We start from the raw sequence: 22,433 nt of genomic DNA on the forward strand, positions 1-22,433 counted from the left end.
CAAACAAGAGAGAGAAATAAGAGCACACACAAACACACACATTTATTTGAACAGGGCAACAGTAGCCATGGGGTAGTTGTTTTTTTTTTTGGATGTTGGGTGTGTGTACAAAAGAAGCTTGAAGTGGGATAGAAAGAGACTCTGGTCACCGAAAATCAAAGCAGGATGAGAGGTGAGAAGTCAGCGGGTGGGAACCATGTGAAGGTGTGCCAAAAAACAGAGTGTGTGGGTGGGTGGGGGGGGGTGCTACAAAAGCAACCCAAATCCCCACATTCAAAAGTTTTCAGGGAACATTCCTGTACATCAAGTTAACCATACAATCAGTACACAGGAAAAAAACCAACTCAGTTGTGGTGAAGGTTGGGTGTGAAACTGCAAAGTATGTTGCAAAACCAGAAAGTTTAACTTGGACCAACATTTAGAACGGCATATTGGTGTCAAGTAGTCATGTAATGGAAAAGCACATCAATGAACAAGTTTTGTACTATGAGCAGTAGTGGTTCTATCTCCCTGCCCCCACAAAGCAATAACACTTACAGTGTATTGTAAGCATGATGGGTCACCAGGCTTTACTTTCCCCACCGTCAGGTTAAGGATTGTTTATTTATTTTAAAGAGATTTTTTTATGCACCTGTAACAGTGATAGGCTGAACGATTAAATGATTTACAAGAATATCACAAAAATGTGAAATATCTGAAACTTTTGTTGAAATTCCTGCACCCCTTTTTTGAGGACACAAAGAGAGGATACATGTCTGTTATGTGGAATTATTTTTCTATAAAAAGATGTGCTGCACAATGTTGTTACCTCTCAAGGTAACACTACGAGCTTTTATCAATTTTTTAAAAAACACCACAAAGACATTTACAATATTTGCATAGATAGAATGCCAATAATCAGTGCTTCGACTTTAAGTAAGCAAAGTACAACCTGACACGGGTCACTGACTGAACAGTATTAGTAAATATTACTCCTTATGAACATGATTAGAAAATGCATGAGAAAATAAGTCTGATAATAATGGAGTTCATAGTGAAAAACACAATGCCCATTTGTTGAAGATGCTCATAGTTTTTGGGGGGGGTTTGCAACAAATGACTTCTGATCAAGCCTTATAAAAATACCAGAGTCTAATGATGGATTACACTGACAAAGATTTAAATCTTACTGTACAGTAAAGGCAAAATGTCAACATAAATTTTGTCCAGTTATTAAAAATAACTACTCCAATCCAAGGCAATGTGCAGCTGGGTAGATTCATTTAAGAATGTTCAAAAAGTGCAGACTGTTTACAAAAAAATGACGAATGCATAAGACATTGTACAAGTCGCATATTAAATTGTAATTACAACAACAAAAACAAAAAAACAACAAAAAAAACCAGAATTTGAGTATTTTCCAAAGTCGCTCAGATCTAGTGATATCACAGACTGATTAAGCTAGGTTTATAGTTGACACACTGAACTCGACTTGCACCAGTGGCACCGTCCCCATGGCTTTGTGAACAAAAACTAATGTGTGGCATTTGTGTTTACATCTCACATGCTTTGATCAGTACCAAGGCCTTAATGAAATACTAGAATTTGTACCCTGGCGATACTTAGTCAAGCATACAAACACTCATTATTGTCCATTTTAGATCATATTCATTTTAATTTATTTTATATTAAATGTGACCAGCGTTAAATTGCTTCATTTAAGGTCCCCTGGCTGATTATTATAATTAGTGATGTGCAAAAAAATAAAAAAAATATTCTTTTGCCTTTGCCTTTTTTGAGAGTAGTTATAGATTATGCATTGCCAAAAGAGACTTCTAATAATTTATAATTACCCAGTCATATTTTCAAATTTCCTTTCAACTTTTAACATTTTTAAACACAAAAACATGGTAGGTCATTGATGGACTTCCCTAGCTGCTCTACTATCAGGTATATCTAGTTTTCAGGGGGAAACCCTACTTTCACCAAGCCAAAGTAGCAGAACAGTACAGTGGAAAAAGCCTTCAACTTGCTACACACCCACCTGTGGTACTGTGTCTGCAGGAACTGAAACTCCTCCTTTATGCGGTCCAGAGTTTCTGGATAGGTTAGTTTCAGTGACTGGGGAGTCCCTGAGGCCGCTGCTGCCGCCGCCGCCGCTGCCGCCACCACTGAGGCTGAAGACCCCGGGGGTGGCTGAAGAGGCGCCTGAAAGAGCAAAAGAAAAAAAAAAGAAATCAAATTTATAGTCACTAATGAGAACACCGTGTGCATTTATAAGTGCAGAATAATTGCCAAAAGGGAGTCACTGTTGGCATCAGAACTCCAAATCCTGTCAACAACTTTGTGGTAACAGCTGAGGAATTTTCTGTGGAAAATGACAAGTGGCAATAAAAAAAAGCACATTTTAGCTTTTAGTAAGAGCCAATAGCTACAACACAACATTCAAAACATCCACAGGAAGCCATAAAATGTCAATGCCAACGATGTAAATGCTGATCAATGAGCAAGAGGAGCACAGTCTAATCCAGAAATGCTGTCATTGCCCCCAGAGGCAAATCTGAATAGGCCAGCAGTACTCGGATGCATATATGGACTTCCCAGTTAAATAAAAAGACTGAGTTCATATCTCAATATTAAAGTAGAGCACCATTTTTTTTAAGTGGTGGGAAAAAAAACCCAAAAAACACCTCATCATTACTAATGCCCCAGCCCCCCACAGCTCCTGAAGATAGTCTCTCTTCACTGCAGGGTGCACAGCAATTAGGAGAACACAACTGTAGGGTAATGCTGCGAGACAGGCAGACAAAAGGGAGCTGAGAGACGTCTAAGAGGGTGGTCGGGTCTGTCCGTCTGTCTGTCTCTGTGTCAAAATAAGGCGAGAGAAGAAGCAGACAGTTTTGGGGACAGCTGGCTCATAAGCTTCACAACATGTAACCAAGATGGTGATGTTCACTTACTCGAAGGATTCGATTTTGATTTATCTGATGTTAAAAACAACACTAAAGAATCCAGAAATGTGCTTAGTGCAGAATATTTTCAAGCAATCCAAAAATGGACAACCGTAAAAATTACAAAGATTATAGATCAGCTATTGTGCCAGTTTCAGGGTTATATACTGAGGTGTGTTGCAGATGTGTTGATTACTGTGCTCTGTCCTAATTAAAAAAAACTAAACTCAGATGTATAACGCCGAATCCCTGGTGGTTTATAAGACCAACAACACTAACGACGCCTATTTCTCTTCAGATGTGCAGCTTATGATCACACAAATACAGCCTGCGTGTGGAGTAGACTGCGCTACTTCTCAACAGCTTAATTTCTTGAGTTCAGGCAGAAGGATACAACTTTCCACATGGTGCCACGTAAACACAGAGGTTTTCTTATTGCAACATCTTCCTCCTAAGGGTGTATTAAAGAGTGAAACTCAATTTGTTTTCTACAAATATTCCTAACCAGTAGCCATCTTGCTTTTTCTGGCTGCCAGGGGATTTGATTAAAGTATTATCATCTTTTCCCAAAAGGGAACAAAAAGAAATCAGAAAATGCTCTGCATTTTATTCATGTTTGTAAGGAAATTTAATTTGGCATTTGTCAAACCAATACATGTAAGTAAAAAAAAAAAAAAAACTTTTAAAAGTGGTCATACAAACCGAGTCTATGTAGGCATCAAGTTAAACCAGAGTTCTGATATGTTGCAGTTTCAAAACTACTTCAATTTTCAGGGTGTCATGCACTTTGGAGTGCTTGGGTGACTGGAGTTTTCCAGTTGTATTGAGCACAAAGTAATCCCGGCCAAGCTTGATTGCAGCACACTGTCAGAGAGCTGGCTGAAAGAAAGCTAATAGCGTTTTTTCTTGCATTTGCAAAAAAACAAATAAAAAAACCTCAGATGTTTGAAAAAGTTTCCATTTACAAAAAAAAAACACAGAACATGACCGTGTCTCAAAACCAAGGGTCCACGTATAGTCCACAAGAATAGAAAAATGGGTTCCTTTACTCAAAGAGAAAAAGAACAAGAATTAATTTCTTTCTAAACAGGCAATTTCATATTTCACAAGTGCAGAGCTTTTGGGAAGTCCTCATAGGTCCCACCCACTGTAGGATTTTTTCGGTTTAGTAACCACAACCACTTCAAATTTCTGACCAGTCATGCAGTAATGCAAGAAAAAAAAAAACTACTTCTGCACATAATGAGTGTCAAGAACAACATGATGTCATTTTGTCCTTGCAGCACAGAGACAAAAAATGTAGACGGTATTAGGCTTAAGAGCATCACTCATCATTGGTCTTATTAGTGGAACACAATAAGACCAATGTATTCCACTAATTGGTCTTGCAAGCTCTTACTAAGAAAAGAAAAGTTTGGAATATACTTATGTTTTAATGATATGAAACATATACATCATTCAAAGTGAATTTCATAAAGCAAATTTCAACATGAAAGGACAATAAAATGACCTACATAAACAAGAAAAAGTCAAGACAAAAACTGCCCATCTTTACAACTCGAGAAAGAAAAACCCTACACACCGAGTTGATGCTGGTATGAGCACAATACATGAGAAACTTCAGATTAGAGCTGCATTCTGTAAAGTCAAAAACAAATTTTGAAAGTTGATTAAGTGTAATACTCGCCTCATTAGAAATATAAACACGGATTTATGTTCAAAGAAAAATAGCAGAAATGAGTTCACATCTCAACACTTCTCATTTCCAAAGGAGACAGACTAATAGGCAACTTTGTTTTTTTAAAAACAAAATTGCTAAATAATTCAAACGTGTTTGAATTATCTGCCAATTCACTATGCAGTGCACCACACAGACTTTAGAGCCTTGTAGTGTCTCTACCGAATGGATGGATTTGTAAAAATTTTAATCATTTTCAAAAACAATGTTCTAAATGTACATTTTAAATGTTCAAGTGCAAACTGTAATGGACTGTTGATGGATTCCAAAATGAAGACAGTGTAGTGTACTGAATGAATGAGAGAATGCAGAATTTCAAGTACATGAAGTGCATGCTTTAATTTTGAAAAGCTGCAAGTGTGTTAGTCATGCCAGCTATATTTTTATTCAGAAATAACCTGAAGTCATTCATTAAGGTAGGAAATATTTTCGGCCAATATTGTGAAGCTGCAGTGGACATGAACAAGTTGTTGAGAGCCAATAATATCTGAAAGCTTCTAATAAATGTCCCTGGTAAATAAATCATACTCAATCTTTCACAGATTATAGAATCCTCGTTCAGAATTGAGTCTATGTCTTACATACAGTCTAACTCAACAATAAATATGAGAAAGATTCTCCATGAGACCTGAGTCCAAACCAAAGTTGTTGACATTTTAAAGCAGGGCTATTCAAATCCAGGCCTTGAGGGTTGAATCATCTCCTCTGTATGGAGTCAAGTTTCCCAGAGTCCTGCTAATGACCTCATTAGTTGGCTCAGGTGTGTTGAAGCAGACAAACATCTAAAAGTTGCAGGACACCTGCCCTAGAGGAGTGGAGTTGAAGACCACTCCTTTAAAGCAAGATTAAGCTGGACTGAATGGGATATGCAGAAAACAAATTATGCTTTTATAAAGTTTTGGTTCATTTTCACACAGCACACTTCAAAAATCAAATTGTCTGAACCATGTCATGCAGTTACAACATTCGCTCATATCACAAGAAGCTGCCACTTTGTCTCTTGGTTCACTTCAGTCTGAAGATTGTTTTCCCACTGTAAATGGAAAATCCTGCAATATTGGCAGTAAATACGGCAATAGTGATAAATGTGGCAATTGTTAAAAAGATTTAGCATCTTGGACACTAATCCATGTCAGGTGTGGACAAGAGTGAGACTAAATCCATTGGCTCACCAAATGTTTACATTATTGCATCCCTTTACAAAATTAATATGGGGTACCATTGCAATGTATTTGTGGAAATTATGCATCCCTAAAGTGAAAGAAATCCATGTTTGATTTATGCCAAAGTTCAAATGAGATTTTACACCTGCCTGAAAGAGAATGACTGTGGGCTGCTTAAAGCGAAGGAAACAGCTTTGGTGTGAATGTCCCTTTAGTTTTTGCACTTCAAGTTCGACTCCAGTTCTGGTCTGAAACTTCAGATGCCACTTCTACATTTACACACCGATCGTAAATCAGGAAGACCTCTTTCCAACCCAGTGACTAATTAGCATGATGAATTAACAAAAAAAAAATTACTGACAAGTGGGGATGACAGAGGATGCTGCATCACACAACTAAAAGACAGATGAACTCATTCACTGAGACTTCAGACATTCCCACTGGCAAATTTCTGGGTTGATGAACTGTAGTCACTGTACAGGAGAACCAATAGCCAAGGAGGAAAATTTCATTTAATTTATTTAACTATTTATTCATTTCAAACAGGTTTTAAAAAACAAGAAAACATGTCATCAGTAGGACAAGATAAATCATGTACATACATAGCCAAGAACAAAATAATTAGTTTATCACTGCTTTTCTGTTTGAAAAGGAGTAGGAATAAGTTAATATTAAATTAATCCTACCCCTTGACTCACTGTCATGAAATTTACCAACTCAATAATTATCAGAAATTTGTAATTAGAACCATCTTATGGTATTCATGTCTCTTCAATATATTGTGCTAAAGTACCAACAAATAAATGATATTACATAAGCAAAAATGGATACAAACTGACTTATAAGACAAGAAAATCTAGAGATGCATAATAATAATAGTAGTGACTATTGTAACAACCAGACATACGACATCAAAATAATGATAAACTCCTTGCCAATGTACACCCTATAATTCTTTCATAATCTCTTATATAGCTACAAATAAAACCACAAAAAACTAATAATCATCGTAAAATAATCTCTACTAATAATGGTAAAAGTAACAAAGAAGGAAAAAAAATCATATTTTAATTCTCTTCTACCCTATGTAATGCGAGTACTATAGTTGTGTTTTTATTTTTAAACTAAATTTGAAGAGGAAAAAAAAGAACCCTAATGAAAAGTAAAAGTGGGAATAAAAAGCATTTCTGGAAATTTACAGGTGAGATTAGAATACATTAATCTCTTCTAAAAGAAGAGAAAGAACAAAAAAGTTGGTAGAAAATGGGAAGTGGCCTCATTGTTCATCTTTCTTTCTAACAAGTTGCTCTCAATCTGTCTGCCAGATCCCCACCAAGAACATGGAGCGAAACAAACCCACTCTAACTTTGCTCACTCAGCCCCACCGTTACACACACAGTCAACACTAGAATGGCTGGGTTTTCGATTTCTCCCTAGAATGGCTGAACAGGGCCAAAAGGCCCTGAGTCCACCCTGACGACTCTGATGGCTCAAATTAGCATTCTTCTTCAATTGTAAATGTGGCCGTTGACCGTCAGGCCAGAATGTAGGAATGTGAATAGTCCATGTTCGAAGCATACATGAAGTGTTTTTGGAGAGATGTTACCTTTTGCAGCTGATCCATGATGTTGTGCTGCATTATCCAGGTCATTTTGCCAAATGTACATAGAGTTTGCAAAACATACAATCTGTTTCAAGAAATATGCAAAGGTTTTTCTAAAAGAAATTAGTAATGTTTTTCTTTGAAATAAAGCTAAGAGGGTATAACATGACAGTTTAGAAATAAACTAACCAAATTAATTGTGTTGATCCACCTCAAAAAAATCATGCAAAAAGTGTAAGCAAAAGAAATCTGGGAGACTTTGCACATGCAAATTTGCATGCAGCCTTTTGTGCTGTGGAGGATAAATAGGTGACTGCTTCACCTATTTAGTTCACAAGAACTAATGGCATTTATTTCAGTCATAATCTTGCGGGGGGGTGACCAAGGTTCCATCACTATGTGACAGCTGGTCAGCAAACCTGGCAAACATGATTGACATGGCAGCACTGAATGCACATGTGCTTTATCAGGCATGCATTGGGGTGCAGGAGAGACGGGTGGACTTCCTGGTTGAGCTTGCAAAAGAGTTCGGTAACTCTCATGTGAGTGAGAAGAAGGCACACAAGGAGAAACTGCTTCGGCAACAACCTTCCACACCCAGCTCAGGCAAAAGGGCGAAGTGTCAGGTCAACCATCGATGCAGGATGCATGTCCCGAGGCCGAAACATCATCAGTGACCCCTCACACCCCCACCATGGACTGTTCTCCCTGCTGCCCTCTGGAAAGAGGTTCTGCAGCATCCGGTGCAGGCCCGCCTGGTTCCGAAACAGCTTTTTCCTACTTGCCATCAGACTGCTGAACTCTTAACTGGACTGCACTCAAAAACTGGTCTCCACTTTATACCTTGCACATGTACATAGCTAAATAACTTCTATTTTACTGTCAGTCCTGCACTTTATATTTTATATTTAGATTTATATTCATATTTTATACTGTATTTTATTTTACTCACATTGGAACCTCAAACATTATCCTGAGCCGTATGCAACGAAATTTCGTTCTGTATACACCCTGTGCATTGAAAATGACAACAAAGTCAGTCTAAGTCGAAGTCGAAGTCTAAGGAACAATTGTGCAACTGTGAGATGCGTTGAGGCCATTACCAGGGTACTTCTAAGGTAATGGCCCTATTTACTGAACAAAAGGGCTTCAGTGCAACGGGCTTCAGGCCAGTTGGACTATCTCTAGCCTGAATAGGTATATGTCCAAATGGCCTAACTCCAGCCATTCTAGTGTCAATTGATAAACCCGTGCATTCTCAGTTTTGCTCACACATATGCACACCTCATACCTGGCAAGAAAACATGATAAAATACACAGTCTCTTTCTTCTCATTTTTCACATGACGCTTTGAAGCAGGGCAATAAATCTTCCATGGGAAAAAAGAAGGGCACAAAGGTTTTTACTGGCTTCAATTCCCTATGTATTTTAGCTTTTTATAAAAATATATTTCCACTCATTTAAAAAAAACAAAAAACTGAGCACTGAACATAAGTTTTTCCCAACCTCCTTATGACCAACATTTGTCAGTGCCCACTCCTAATCCAGCAAACTGCTGAGCTGCTTTTAAAGTGAGAGGTCAGGACAATAAGATGACCTGGTGACCTCAAGGGAATAGATCTGAGCAAAGAGTCTCACCTGATAATCCACCAGCCAGTTATTCAGTCCCTCCCACCTTGAGAGCAAACAAGAGAAACACCATCTGCCCACAAACAAAGCTTGCCTAGATGGAAATTTACTGTTGCACAGATATAGGCCAGGTCTCTTTGCACCTCCTAAACCTGTAGGTTATGTTTCTGGAGTGCTTTATTTACTTTTTTTAAGAAGAAAAAAACATCTTAAGCAGAACATTTTAACAACCAAGACTTTGATTTATTCTGTTCAAAGAAGCTAGCCATGGAGGCTAGAGTCTGGGCTCATGCTACACTGGTTGCATGTCTATCTATAGCTCCATGTTCTCAAAAATCCAACTGCCATTTACTCTGCCCATACCAACCACAACTGGTTCATCCAATGGACTTTTCTCACCAAGAAGAGATTGACACAAATACAATTCACTACTGAATCATTACTGTGATTCAGTAAGATTCCCTTGACCTTAACCTAGCCTTGAGTTGGTAATTAGTACCAAATATGAAAGATAAAAAAAACAAAAATACAGAAAACCTTAAAAATGCTCTTGAAAAACTATTCATCTGGTCTAAAGTCCTTACTAAGATACCAGAAAATGTGTTATATTGGGCTCAGTTTTCTCTGGCTATCTGGATAAGATATATAATGCAGACACTCCCTCAACATATTGCTGCAAACTTGTTTCCATCATTTAAAAGACAAATTACTTAAAATAATTCAGCTGCTTGGAAGAATTTTCACTGGTCAAACAGTGCTGTCAAGATGTGGAAGTTAGAGAAATGCATCACTCTTAAGATAATAGTAATTGAAAGGTGGAAGAGCAGAGATCCAAAGCAACTAACCAGATAATATCTTGTTGTTCAATCAAAAGCAGATTGTTGATAAAGCATAACAATTAGCAAAACAGGCAAGGTCAACTACTTGAAAACTGATACTAAATTAATTTATTCTATGTTTTCTGTCAAGTTGTGTTTCAACATTATGACAAATATATCAATAGGCATAATTGGAACATGTTAATCATTTATATTGTCAGCATTTATAATAATTTACAAGATCCTGAGGGTTAGCATACTGCTAGCACTACTTCTTAACTCATTTTTGCTTTCTAGAGTTTTTTCTAAAAAAAAAAAATCAATCCTGATTGTGTCTGAGTCCAATCCAACCCAACTACTTAACTTTGATTATAGGCCTCAAGCCTGAAGTAAGCCTGACATATTATTTTAATTAAGATTTTACTGTTTTTGTTTGTGTGATTGGTAGTAAAGGAACAGGGTGTGGCAGCATGCGCAGTGTGCAGTGAACACCGCCTTTAGGAGTACAATTAACCTTCTACGTTTGAAAACATCACAGATTGCTCCAGAAAATTGAGAAATTAACAACAGTAGTTTTCAAAAACGTGGTCGTGAGCATGCCATGTGGGCACTCTGAAAGCCTAAACTGGTCCCTCTCTGAGAAAGACGTGAGAACTTGTGGTTAAACTCTTGTTTGAACCCATCTTAAAATGAACAGATGGGGTGGTTTACCTGTGAGTTGTAACATGGACAATGGGGAAAATAAAAAATAAAAACATAGAAAAATAGCACACTTAAACACACACAATATACTTATTTTGGCCACAATGCATTTAAGAGAAATGGTACAGGATTAGAAAAGTATAGCTGGCAGTTTCAAAGTGATGGTAGAGCGCATGTAGAAAACCAACAGCCTCTAAAGTGATTAAAAGGTAATGGAGAAGGAAAAGCTGATTCCAGTATAATACTGTGCAAGTCTGTGGAAAATTGAAGAAATAAAGAGAAAGTACAAAGCCACAAGACTTCATAGTTCTACAACTGCAGGCCAAAACAGGTGAGAACATCATATCTTTAGACCATCACTTATCTCTGAACCTGGGCTTAATTTCCTCACTGAGTTTAAAATAAACCTATAATTTGTGTCAAGAAGGGTTTTTAACTGGCTAATAATCTATGACAATTTCTACACGTGCTTATGTTTAGTTTATCATTTATAGTATCCTGAAATGTTCTAACTGCACCTGTATTTTAAAGTTTGCATAGGTCAGAGTACTTAGTTAAAAGAAACTAAGTTAAAAGAAAACAAAGTTGTGGGACCTTCTTGGAGTATATCAAAGTGTGATTGTGTTAAAACTGAAAACAAAGACTCAAAACATTTTCAACAATTTGACCACATGCATAAAAATATAAAAAGGTACCATTACCCGCGTGACATTCCCTGAATAAAATCAATATGTTTTCATTTAAGTTCCCTCTGATTGCACCACAAGAACCAAACCACCATGAGCTCACATCCTTGGTTTAAACCCCTCACCCTCAAAACATGTGCACACAAACACATTCATTTCTACGACAACACACCCACACATGCTCACTCCTGACATTAAGTGGATCTGTGCATAGTGCAGTGTTCCACAAGTATTTATGAGCACACATGCAGTTTATTGCAATCAGACATGCCCATAGTGTTCATCTGTCAGCTCAATCATACTATTCAGTTTCCTTATTAAAAAAGAGCCAGCACTGTTTTGATTTATTGCAGCCATCATTTTGTTTATTTAGAAGCATCTTTTGGAGATTAAAAATCATGGAATTGTAATTAAAGACAGGAGCAATCCTTTTTTTTTTCATTTCAAGCTGTAAACATGCAAGTGATCTAATGCACCTCAAATAATAACACATTGCATCTCAAAATGGAAGAGGGATTCATTGCACTTCTAGTGTCAGTCTAAAATAAATATTTCTGCAAAGATCTTTTTCATGTACTTTTACTGCTTTGTGTACAATTACAGACTTTTATTGTTCATACTAAAACATAGGGGATGGATGATTGAAACAGGAAAAGCAAAAGCCAAGAGGCCAAAGTGACTAGATTTACCAGTAAGAATTTGGTTTTAGCCTTGAAATGTCTAGCAAGGGTCAAACCTGCATCCTGATATTGGATAAACATCTTACAAAGCAATATGTTTGGTGAGGGAGGCAGGAGGGGAGTGGATTGCATTTCTGCATTAAACAGCTTTTTGTTGGTGGGTTGGAGGAAACTAAAGGGGGGGGCAGCATGTTAAACCCTACAACACTTCTAAGCAATGACGAGAATCAAGAAATTTTGTTTAATTTTGTCATAAACTAGTGCAGAATGGATCTTTGAAAAATAGATTAGTTAATAGTTAGGAATTGAAGTGGTTCATAAAAAATAACTGTTACAGAGGTCGACATATTAAAGGCGGATGACATTACACGGGATGAAGGACGGACCAATGAACCCCAGATTTAGGTCATTTCTTACAAGCACAGCAACAAAGGCTGGTTATGCTGCGTTATTTGTTGGAATATTAATTTTCTGAGCCAGGTTATTCAGACATGGGTTGAAATATAAGGCAATCACTGTTGGCTTATTCCTGATCAGATTTATCTCCCGGTTGACAAAATATAAACTTCTACGTTATTTTGTCTGTTTTAATTCAGTGAAATTAGTTAAACTGAAATTATGGGTGTAAAGGGCAAGAAAACTAATTTGGGGGTGTGCCGTGGTGGCGCAGGGGGTTAGCACACCCCACGTTTGGAGGCCTTAGTCCTTGACGCGGACGTCGTGGGTTCGACTCCCGGTCCCGACGACCTTTGCCGCCACAAGCGCCGCAAAAACTCTGAGAAAAAAAAAGTAAAAAAAAAAAGAAAACTAATTTGAACACAGTTAAGTGTCGTTCACAAAGGGAAGTTGGAATTTAATAAAATTTGTTTTGGTAGACCATAGCCTTACAAAAAAGAAAAAAGAAAAAAAGATTGCAAATGGCCCATAAATCTAAACCATAGTATCAAATCTTGTGCTCTTGAACAGTCTAGTAATCATACTTAATGGGCCCCTGACATTACACCCCTTTTATGTTTACACCAGGACTGAGAGTTTAGCAATTTTAGAGGTGCATTTTTTTTTTGTGGCTAATTTTACATTTGTTTTGTGATGCAAAAAATGAAAAAAGAAAAAACATAGAACCTACTATATTATATAGCTTTAATGAAATTATGACCATTACATGCTCTTTAGAATCTTACCCAAGAGATTATTTTTTATTTTGTGGCTCAAATTGAATTTGTAGCAATGCTTTCAGTAAAAGGCCATCGACCGTAGGTACCACCATTTTAAAGCAATTTTTTCAAAAGGGAGAAGGAACCATTTTCCAGAGATTTTATGAGAAATTTCACTTCCATTGCACACACCAAAGTGTGTGCAATGGAAGTGAAGTAGTAACATAGGGATTCACTCAAGATATATAAAGCCTTTTCTTCAGGATACAATAGAAAAAGTCAAATTTGTTTTATTTTACAAAATAATCTGATGCACAAATTAACTAAGGTAAAACAGTGAGCCAAAATGATCAGCAGGATTTACTTTAAAAGCACCACGGATGTCAACAAACTTATACTCCTCAGTTTTTTCTGAAGTTGTAGGTCAGTTGGCTCATCCCTCAAGCCAAGTCCCAAATGCTGCCAAATTAAGGTCGGTTTCCTTTGACTGGACCAAATTTTTCTCTCACTCAGCTGAACAGATGATTTGATGCTGCCTCCCTTCAGATGGCTCAACCCATTAGTTCAGCCACTAATTACACTGCTTACCCAGAAAGTTGAACATTGGAGTAAACACCCACCAATCTCTCCCTCTCTCTTTTCCATCAAACAAAAAAGAACACAGTGACAAAAGTTGTGTAAAGGGAGGAAAAATAACTTTAATGCACATAAATCCATTCCTGAGACCATGTATTTTGACTTTCCTTAAAAGTATTAAAATTTAGCCTCAAAATATACATAACAGGACTGTTACTCATTGCCAGTCATTGGAATTGTTAGACTAGCACACAAACCTCTCATGTCTTCACCTTCCCCACTATACATCAAGTAGCCATCAGCTTGGCCTGCTGCTGAAGAAATTTGCCTGTAACCTCCCAATGATTACTTCGCATTAACGGTCTGTGAGGCACCTGTTTCATTAATGCCACACATTTTTCTCTTTTTCAGCACCCCCGGCCCCACTATACCTCTCGTCTTCTTCCTCCCACACGCCTCATTATTCAAATTTCCCTGCTGTCAGCCCGAATTAGCAAAGCACTACGATTTGTCAGCTGCCTTAATTGCTGGAGGTGCCTTCTCTTATTAGGCAACACCCCCTTAGCTTGTTTGTTCCTTCCAAGAAGACACGCTTCTGGAGAAGCTTGTGTACACCTTCAGATTTTTTTTTTTTTTTCCCCCCTTAATTTCCCTTGGCCTTTTCCATCCCTCTCCCTAATTGCCGGCTGACCGAAGTGGGCAGGCTGCTGATCGATAACTGCACTCTCACCACTGGACAACAGTGGGGATAAAGCATGCGAGGACCAGGATAGGGCAGGTTTGATTTCTGCTGGTATTAATGTTTGAGATTCATATTAGTCACTCATAGCCACAATGCCTCTCATGAGTGTGATCTGACTTGACTTCGTCGGTGTTGGATCACTAAGCTAATAAAGGGTTGGTCTACTTAGAACAACTAAAAAATTGATGTCCAAAGAGAATGTAAAAGTTGTGTTTGTAGAGGTGCATATTATACTGAATTGCAAGGGCCATCACTATATCTATATGTACAGTACTCCAACCACAGATTACTTCTATGCAATAATTGGTAGGCTGATAAAAGGCCATGTTCACATAGCAAGTCTTGATTCCAATTTTTCGATGAAATCCAATCTTTTTTTTTTTTTGCCATGGTTGTTCATACTCCTAATTAAGTGAGACCACAATCAGACTTCTGTGTGAACAGTTTACGACTCAAGAGCAAACCATGAGTAGAAGAAGAATGCCGATGTCATACAGCAGAGCATTGGTTACAGAAGTAATAATGTATGGATAGATTTAAAAGTTAATGAGCAACGGGAGCCGAGAGAATTGTCACAAGGTCATCAAGCAAAAGAAGTTAAGAAAAAAGTAAGCAAAACTATTATCAATGGCCATTTGTGGAACAGTGACTGCAACTTCTGCAGAGAAGTCTGTTTGGATGTGTAGTCAGAACCAGCAGTGGTGGGATTGTGGATGCACTTCACTGACACAGACTTCTTTCATAATTTATTTCCATAACAATCACTGCCTTATTCAGCCATTGTAGATCTACAGTGACTGGTTGATTCTGGTGCAGAATTATGATTCGCATCTCAAATCAATGACGTAAAACTTGAATAAAATGCAACATGACCATTTAGACCTCAGGAGCTTTGAGCATAGAATTTAATAGTATTAAGTGAGTAGGCATTATCTGTAAGTTTCTACACACACACACAAAACTATAGCTGTGATTAAATCTTTAAAGTTTACTGGATTATACAAAAATATAATGAATGTACTATGCTGTTTGAAAATAATGGGTGTACTAAGATAATTTTATGAAGAGATTAGCTTTATTCTTAGAAGAACTAGTGTAATCTGACTGTATGTTTAGCACATACAGTCAGAGCCATAAAAAAACAAATAGGATTTCTAAAAAAAAAAAAAAAGAAAGAAAAAAAAATGTGTTATCTTAAATAAACATACAAAACACTGACAAGGAAAGAAAAAAGAGAATCCATTGCATTTCCCTTAATGGAGGTATTTTTTGAAATCAAAAGAAATGAAGGGATTATAAGATTATGGTCTGAATCATTAGTTCTAAAATTTTCAACAGATTTTTTACTCACCTCAAAGTAAAATATGGAGAAAGCTCTGGGACAATTAGTTTCTTCACCAATTTGACTGAAGAGAACTTGTCAAACAGACAAATGGTAAATTGCAATGTCTGGTTGCTACATCCTTAAATAAAAGCTATACATTCTCCTTCCCCCACACACAATCGTCTTGATAACATTGACTGCTGTATCCTGCTTTGCTCCAGCATACTGGCAGTATTTATATTCTAATCTGAGCTATTTCTCAGGAAAACATTTCAAGTAAGCATTTGTAAAAAGTAGGCTTAAGCTAAAATAAAACTTTTTTTTTTATTGTTTGTTTTGATTCATTTCTATGTCAAAAAAAAAGAAAAGAAAAGAAAAAGGACTCAAGCTTCTTGTGAATTAAATATAAATGGACTGGCTTTTTTTATTAGTTTTGTAGAGTGCCTTTAAGTAGTGCAGACATGCCAACATTCATACCACTTACACACGTTCGAGCGTATAGTGGGAGCTTAATGGTACAGAACCATATTGCACTCAGCATTATGATGTCACTTCGTGATGGTAGGGATAATTTCAAGGTCAAGTGACCTAATTATAGTCACTTATTTGACACAGAATAACATTATGCAGAGTAGTTGAATCAATGCAAGATCTGGGGAAAAGAACCATCCAACACCTTTTCACAGTTTTAGACAGGTAGTAAGTGATAAAAACACCACAGAATGCAAGCAGAAGGGTTCCGCTCCCAGGTTCAGAGAAAAATGCAAATATATAGTACTTCTCTATATTCCAGTAAAATATTGGGTTAAATTGCAATGATGCCACAATTGTAGAAAATGGTTTCCATTTTTTGAATAATCAGCATTTATATATGGCAACAAAAAAATGCAAAAGGGGATTGTTTACAACTTATGTTTGGGTTGTCCTTTTCCAGCTACAACACAAATCTCTATTAAAAATGGCTACATGATAATCACGAAAACATTTATTTGTGATATAATTTCTGCAAATATAATGAATTAAGCATTTTTTTCAAACCTTTTCCTTCATTACAATTGTCCTATGCTTTAGCATGTCAGCCAATGAAAATACATCAAATATGGGCATTGAGGGTCATGAAAGTCCATTCAACGGGTCAGATGTAGTACTGGCAGGATTTCGATATCTGGCGCTTATAATATTCCAATAAATATTGCATCCCAGCAGTTCTTTTTGATTAGTATGTTGCATATACTAATGCAATGACAGCTGGATTCAATTTCTTCTACAACTATAACGCGTTTGTTCTGAGGTAATATACTAAAAAAACATTTTAACCAGTTCCTAATAAAAACTGGAACTGTTATATAATTGTTATAATTGTGATCCGCAATGTCTTCTCTGTACTGTCGATTTCAAGGGAAATCCTTAGGAGGTGTTATAGGAATCTGCAGTTAGGGTTACCAAACTGGCACTAAAAATGTTTCTGCTTTAACGCTGTTTTGCTAATTAATTCTGTCTGCATTTGTTGGAAAATGCTAAAGAATCTAAACCAGCACATCAAGCCAGCCACATCCTACACCCAATCCTTGCTTATCTGCTGCTTCTGGCATCAGACTGGATCCCAAAGTCATCTGAGAACATATAAAGATTTAAGAAATATTTTTGAAATGTTCTGCATGGTACTTACCCTTTGGTATAACATATTATTTATTGTTAATACTATGCAATAATTTGTATGTAAAAAAAAAAAAAGTTTGAATTTGGCCGTCTCTTACTTGGAAGAGTAATTACTCACTAAAAAGATTCAACAACACAGTGTTCCTATAAAAAATATCAAGTTTCAACCAGACACCAGGAATCAGGAAGAGGTTCGGTTGTAAGGAGCTATAAAGATTAAGGTTAAATTACAGCCAGTTGTCTATGACCACAATGTCTCCTTCGGTCTTTTAAAAAAAAAATGCAACTAAAGACCGGATTAAAAACAAACCATGCTGTAAGATTCTAGGACATGTGTGCTAAATATTTATGCAGTGCATGGGTCTAATTCTTTGAACCATTCAAACAGCCAGTGATGACAGGTTGCTGCCACCCTTGCGTTTGCAGAGATTAAACAGTTTGCCGGGTTGAGTGGCCCTTGACTGCGCAGCTCAGACGAGAGCTGCTGACGGCCGGAGCACATGTCAGCGTCGAGATCTGCGGCGGGCTGAAACGAAACATGGGGGTTGCTGGTCAGAATGTCCCACCCAGACTCTCCGCAGTCTGCTCCGCTCACCCCGGGATGCCTGCCCATACATTAAGATGTGGTCTGGAGCTCTCACAGGAACACAGCGTGGAGAGGCTGGATGAGAGGGATCGGGTTTACAGTGCAAACCGCAGACCCACAGTCTGCCTCCTGTGCTGCCTTCCTGCACTTAGCCGTACTAAATACACAGCTGCTGGTGTGTGTGCACGCGCGCGTCCGGTGTTTCTGTATGGGCTCCATGTATGTGGGGTGGAGGGGAGATTCAGAATGCTTTCACAAAGCAAAACTAAATGCAGGTGGAAAAAAACCAAAAAAACCAATTTAAAATGTATGATAGTTGAGCAATTTCATTCATTCATATAAACAAAAGAACCTTCTAGGTGTAGAACATATACTTAAAGTTAAGTCACAGTGAGTCTGTACTGATTTCAGCTAACAGGCATGAAACTCAAAACACTGTTGGGGGTAGGGTGGAGGGTGGCATGACTGAGGGATACAGAAGAGGGTTAGGCAAATGAGCATAGCTTAATTGATACTTCTCCCAGTCAGAGGACCAGCGTTTATGCATTTGAGTCTGTTGAAAAAGCTCTCCACCTAAACTCCACTAAAGCAAATTAAGGCCATTTCAGCATGAAATTCTCTCTCCATCATAAAACAGCATGGGTAATTCATATATTTATTAATTTTTAGAGCTATGTTACCAGCTGTTAAAAAAGGAACCGTGTGGGTTTAAAAATCAGATCAAGTTTCTCATGAGATGGGCAGATAATTTAAGAAAGTGTGGCAACAAGGCAAGGCTGGTTTATCAACAGCTGCGGTTTCTAAACCACAAAAGATGTTTCCTCATATGCAGTTCTCGGCTTTTATGGAGTACAGAGTATTCTCGCTTTTCTCTTCCTCACATGTGCCATCTTGTTGCATCACAAAGCAACACATTTTGTTGTTTAAAAACAATTTCAGGCCTCTTATGGTGTAGACTAGAAACTAAAGAAGCATCACCCATCATTCTTTTTAATGTAGCAGTATTTAGAAACTGGCAAGCAGTGAGGTTTTCTGCCTACTAGGTTGGCTACCTGAGCAGATAGTGTGACTAACTAAACAGCTTTTATCACTTTATTAAACTCTTATTGCATATAAAAAAGCAACTTTAGACAGAGATTTACCAAGAAACTGGTCTGAAACTCAAAATCCCAATCTTTTTTTGATAATGAAATGCACCAGACAACAGTCTTCAGTGCAGAAGTTGTTACTGAGGGAAAAACAACTTTTCCCTCTCTAGGTTTGAGATTACACAAACCTATGTAATCTCAGAGCCAGAAAATACTGTTTGCATTTCCTGCATGTCGAGACATGCCTGCGACTGATTACGACTATGAGAAAGTCAGAAACTTACAGAAGATAACAGGAACGATGCATTGTTTTATTCTTTTGACATTTTGATTAATGTTATTATGGTGGATTTAGAAATGCTGACAGCCTTCTGAAAATATCAGAGTTGGGATAAGCATCTGCATTTTTTTACACACACCAAGACTGCTGGAGTTTTTATTTTGTACTGCAGCCACACTAACTGTTATTCTAAGATTTGCAATTTCAACTCCAATAATTTTTGCCTTTGTTTTGAAGTATTAATACAACTCTTGTCATGGCAATCAATCTCTCACATGGCATGCAGCTAGTACAACTAATAACCAATCGTAGCTGGAAGGCTATAAACAAATATCTAAAAAATAAGCATGTTGACTTGAAAACTTGAAATTTAGCAGGTAAAAATTTGCATATGCTACATATCAAATTCAATAGTTATTTGAGGAGCATGAAGACATAATTCTTGCCTTTCTCTTCACAAATGAAGCAGTTCATTCAGATTTTTATTCACCGTCATACTGAAACAGCCTCACACCATATTTAGTGACATTATAGAACAAGATAAGTTCACTTACAACTCCTGATGAGGGGAGGTACATGCAGTTCATGTTAACTGCACAACAGTCTGCAGATAGCCAGTAATGGGTTGCAAATTTTTGACCTGCTGCTGGCATCCAACAATCATGAGATCTACACACAAAGACAGTCAGGAAAGTTGGACCTTGTTTGAGAGAGGAGAAGGGGGTCGGAGGTGTTTCCCCCTAATAAAACCACTGACAATCTACCTGACCTCCATAAGAAAACAATATATTCACTTAAAAAATAAGTTGATTTGTCTGTGTTTTAAGTGCAATACTTTTCTCCACGGTATTTTTTTTTTAATCTATAAGATAAAGTCCAACAGTTTTGACTTACTGAGTCTTAGAAGACTAACGAACAACTCATGAGGGTGTGTAAATGTGTTGTATTTTCAGGCTAAAAGACCACAGCCCTCATTAAACGCGTGGAACATAGTAGCTAGCCTACTTACCGGTGGTCGGTTTTGAGGAAACATTGTAGCCGCCGACTTGCGTGTCTCCTGGTGCGCGTTTTGTTTAAGTCCCCCTTCCTATTTTGTCTTCGTTTTCGGACCAAAAGCTTCGTCGAGAAATACACCAGCAACCCAATGTACTGCTGTGACTCTCACAGAGGCATTTGGCCGGGTTTCAAAGATAATGGCAGAGCTAGTCTCGACTCGCTCCTTCCCCTGCTCAAGGCTCCTTTGTTCTGGGTTATATCTCCAGCCCTACGCCACGCCACACCACGCCACGCCGAGCTCAACGCGCAATGAAAGACCGGGGAGAGGAGAGGAGAGAAACCCGGTCGCAGGGAGCTGTCTTCCCAAGAACCCAGCTCCGCTTCCAACGATTCGGTGTTTATAATTGTCTCCTTCTTCTATATGAGTCTCCGTCTGAAGCATAAAGGCCAGAATGAGGGGGAGGTACAGGGGGGGGATGCGGTTATAGCTTGTGGCTTCCTAGACGGACACACCACCAGCTCACTCAATACAGCCGCCGCAGCCTCTTTTGTCTCCCTCGCTGGCCTGCTCTCTTTTCACACAATCCTCCCAGTGCCTCCACTTCTCCCACTCCCCCTACTCTGCTCTGATCTGATCCCAACCTCCATGGGACCTTGAATTTCAGTTGCCTGGGGGGGGAGGGGGGAAGCACAGGAAGCCTAAAAATGCGTCTTCTCACACCCCTCTTAAATATGCTTTATTTTCATGTTTTAGGTTGTACGTATTAGTAAAGATAATTAATCAGCGCACGTACATGACGCTTTTCTCCAAATAGCCTGGTGATATTTGGTCTTGTTAGTGTTGCTACCCGGTTCAACCCCGTCCGAATATATAATTGAAAATATATTCGATCATATGCGACATTTTAATAACATGAAAATGACTGAAACTCCTTATAAAGAGGAGATTCAAAGGAATTGTTGAGGTGATTGAATGAAATCTCCACGTGGGGCTCGGACTCGGCACGGTAAACATTGGCGGAGGGAGCCAATGAGCGTTGAGAGTCCCCACGTGGGCTTAAGGTGACCGCTTGCTGATTGGACAGCGTAGACAGCACAATGGCTCCACACGTCAATCAATGCGATGCTACAGCGGCTCCGTGGGGTTAACCCTTTCCTGGGTGCCTGGAGTGATTGAAAATGCGAGTAGAAGGTTGTGTGCTTGGTGTATCAAGATTCTGTGGTTTCCCCTTATTTCTCTCCACAAACCCGGCAATGCATTTAAAAAACCCTCGAATATATTCCTCAATTTATGGTGATAAATTGACTTTGCAGTAACACGTGCAGTAACACTCTTTGACACTGATAAAACAAACGGTTAGACTTCAGAAAAGGGGAAAAAAGTGGCGTAACACTTTGCATGCACTTTATCAGAGGGGATTTTAATCTGTATAGTGTGTAGAAAAGCTGGTTTCACAGCTAAAATAAATTAAATATTTTTCTTAAGGAATCAGCTTATTAGTTAAATTCTAATACTACCATCACACCTTTTCTTGTCTGCCTGTCGTTTTGAGGCTGTATGAAGATAGTGCCACAGGAAAATAACACTCCAGCATTGCCTTACTTAAACTCATAGACACCAAATCTAACAGGCGACACCACACATGTGCACGACTCATACAAAATTGACAAACTGTGAGTTAGATATCATGACAAATATCAGAAACAAGAACAACAAAACTTTACTTAATCTCAAACTTTGCAAACACATCTGTCACCTCAGCATGCCAAATGCTTGGAACTAAAATTTTAATTCGATGGCGTCATATTTTTTCTGAAATGTAATTCCTGGATGCTTACTTAGATCCCGAAATATGAAAAAAAAAAAAAAAAATTCCCAGAAACAAAAAAGTCTGGGAAAAATTAGCACACTCTGTCCAGGAACAGCAGAGTCCTGTGATTTTCTTACTCTTTATCTCAACAGACAAACACTGTTCGGGATGGAAATACATCAAAACAATTTACATACAAAAAATGACATGACCAGACTCACTGCTTCACAAAATCTTCTTAACTTCCTCTTAATAAGAATAAAAAAAA

General features: G+C 38.0%; 1 protein-coding gene across 7 annotated transcripts in view; it reads right to left on the minus strand.

Annotated features, from left to right (window-relative positions):
• tle2a (TLE family member 2, transcriptional corepressor a) overlaps positions 1-20,971 on the minus strand; it is a 50,109-nt gene extending 29,138 nt beyond the window's left edge. For 3 of the 7 annotated variants that reach the window (XM_028026791.1, XM_028026790.1, XM_028026787.1), the window contains exons 1-3: positions 20,368-20,969; positions 19,913-20,027; positions 2,024-2,187 (exon numbers count right to left, since the gene is read on the minus strand). In XM_028026791.1, the coding sequence (XP_027882592.1) occupies positions 2,024-2,187; positions 19,913-20,011 (263 nt within the window). In that variant the 5' untranslated portion in view covers positions 20,012-20,027; positions 20,368-20,969. Of the gene's footprint in view, positions 1-2,023; positions 2,188-19,912; positions 20,028-20,367 lie in introns of all 7 variants that reach the window. The other 4 variants (XM_028026788.1, XM_028026785.1, XM_028026789.1 and 1 more) reach the window with 3 other exon arrangements.
• Between the last annotated feature and the right edge of the window lie 1,462 nt (positions 20,972-22,433).

The sequence above is a fragment of the Xiphophorus couchianus genome, chromosome 9, assembly GCF_001444195.1.
Source record: "Xiphophorus couchianus chromosome 9, X_couchianus-1.0, whole genome shotgun sequence".
NCBI classification, from domain to species: domain Eukaryota; kingdom Metazoa; phylum Chordata; class Actinopteri; order Cyprinodontiformes; family Poeciliidae; genus Xiphophorus; species Xiphophorus couchianus.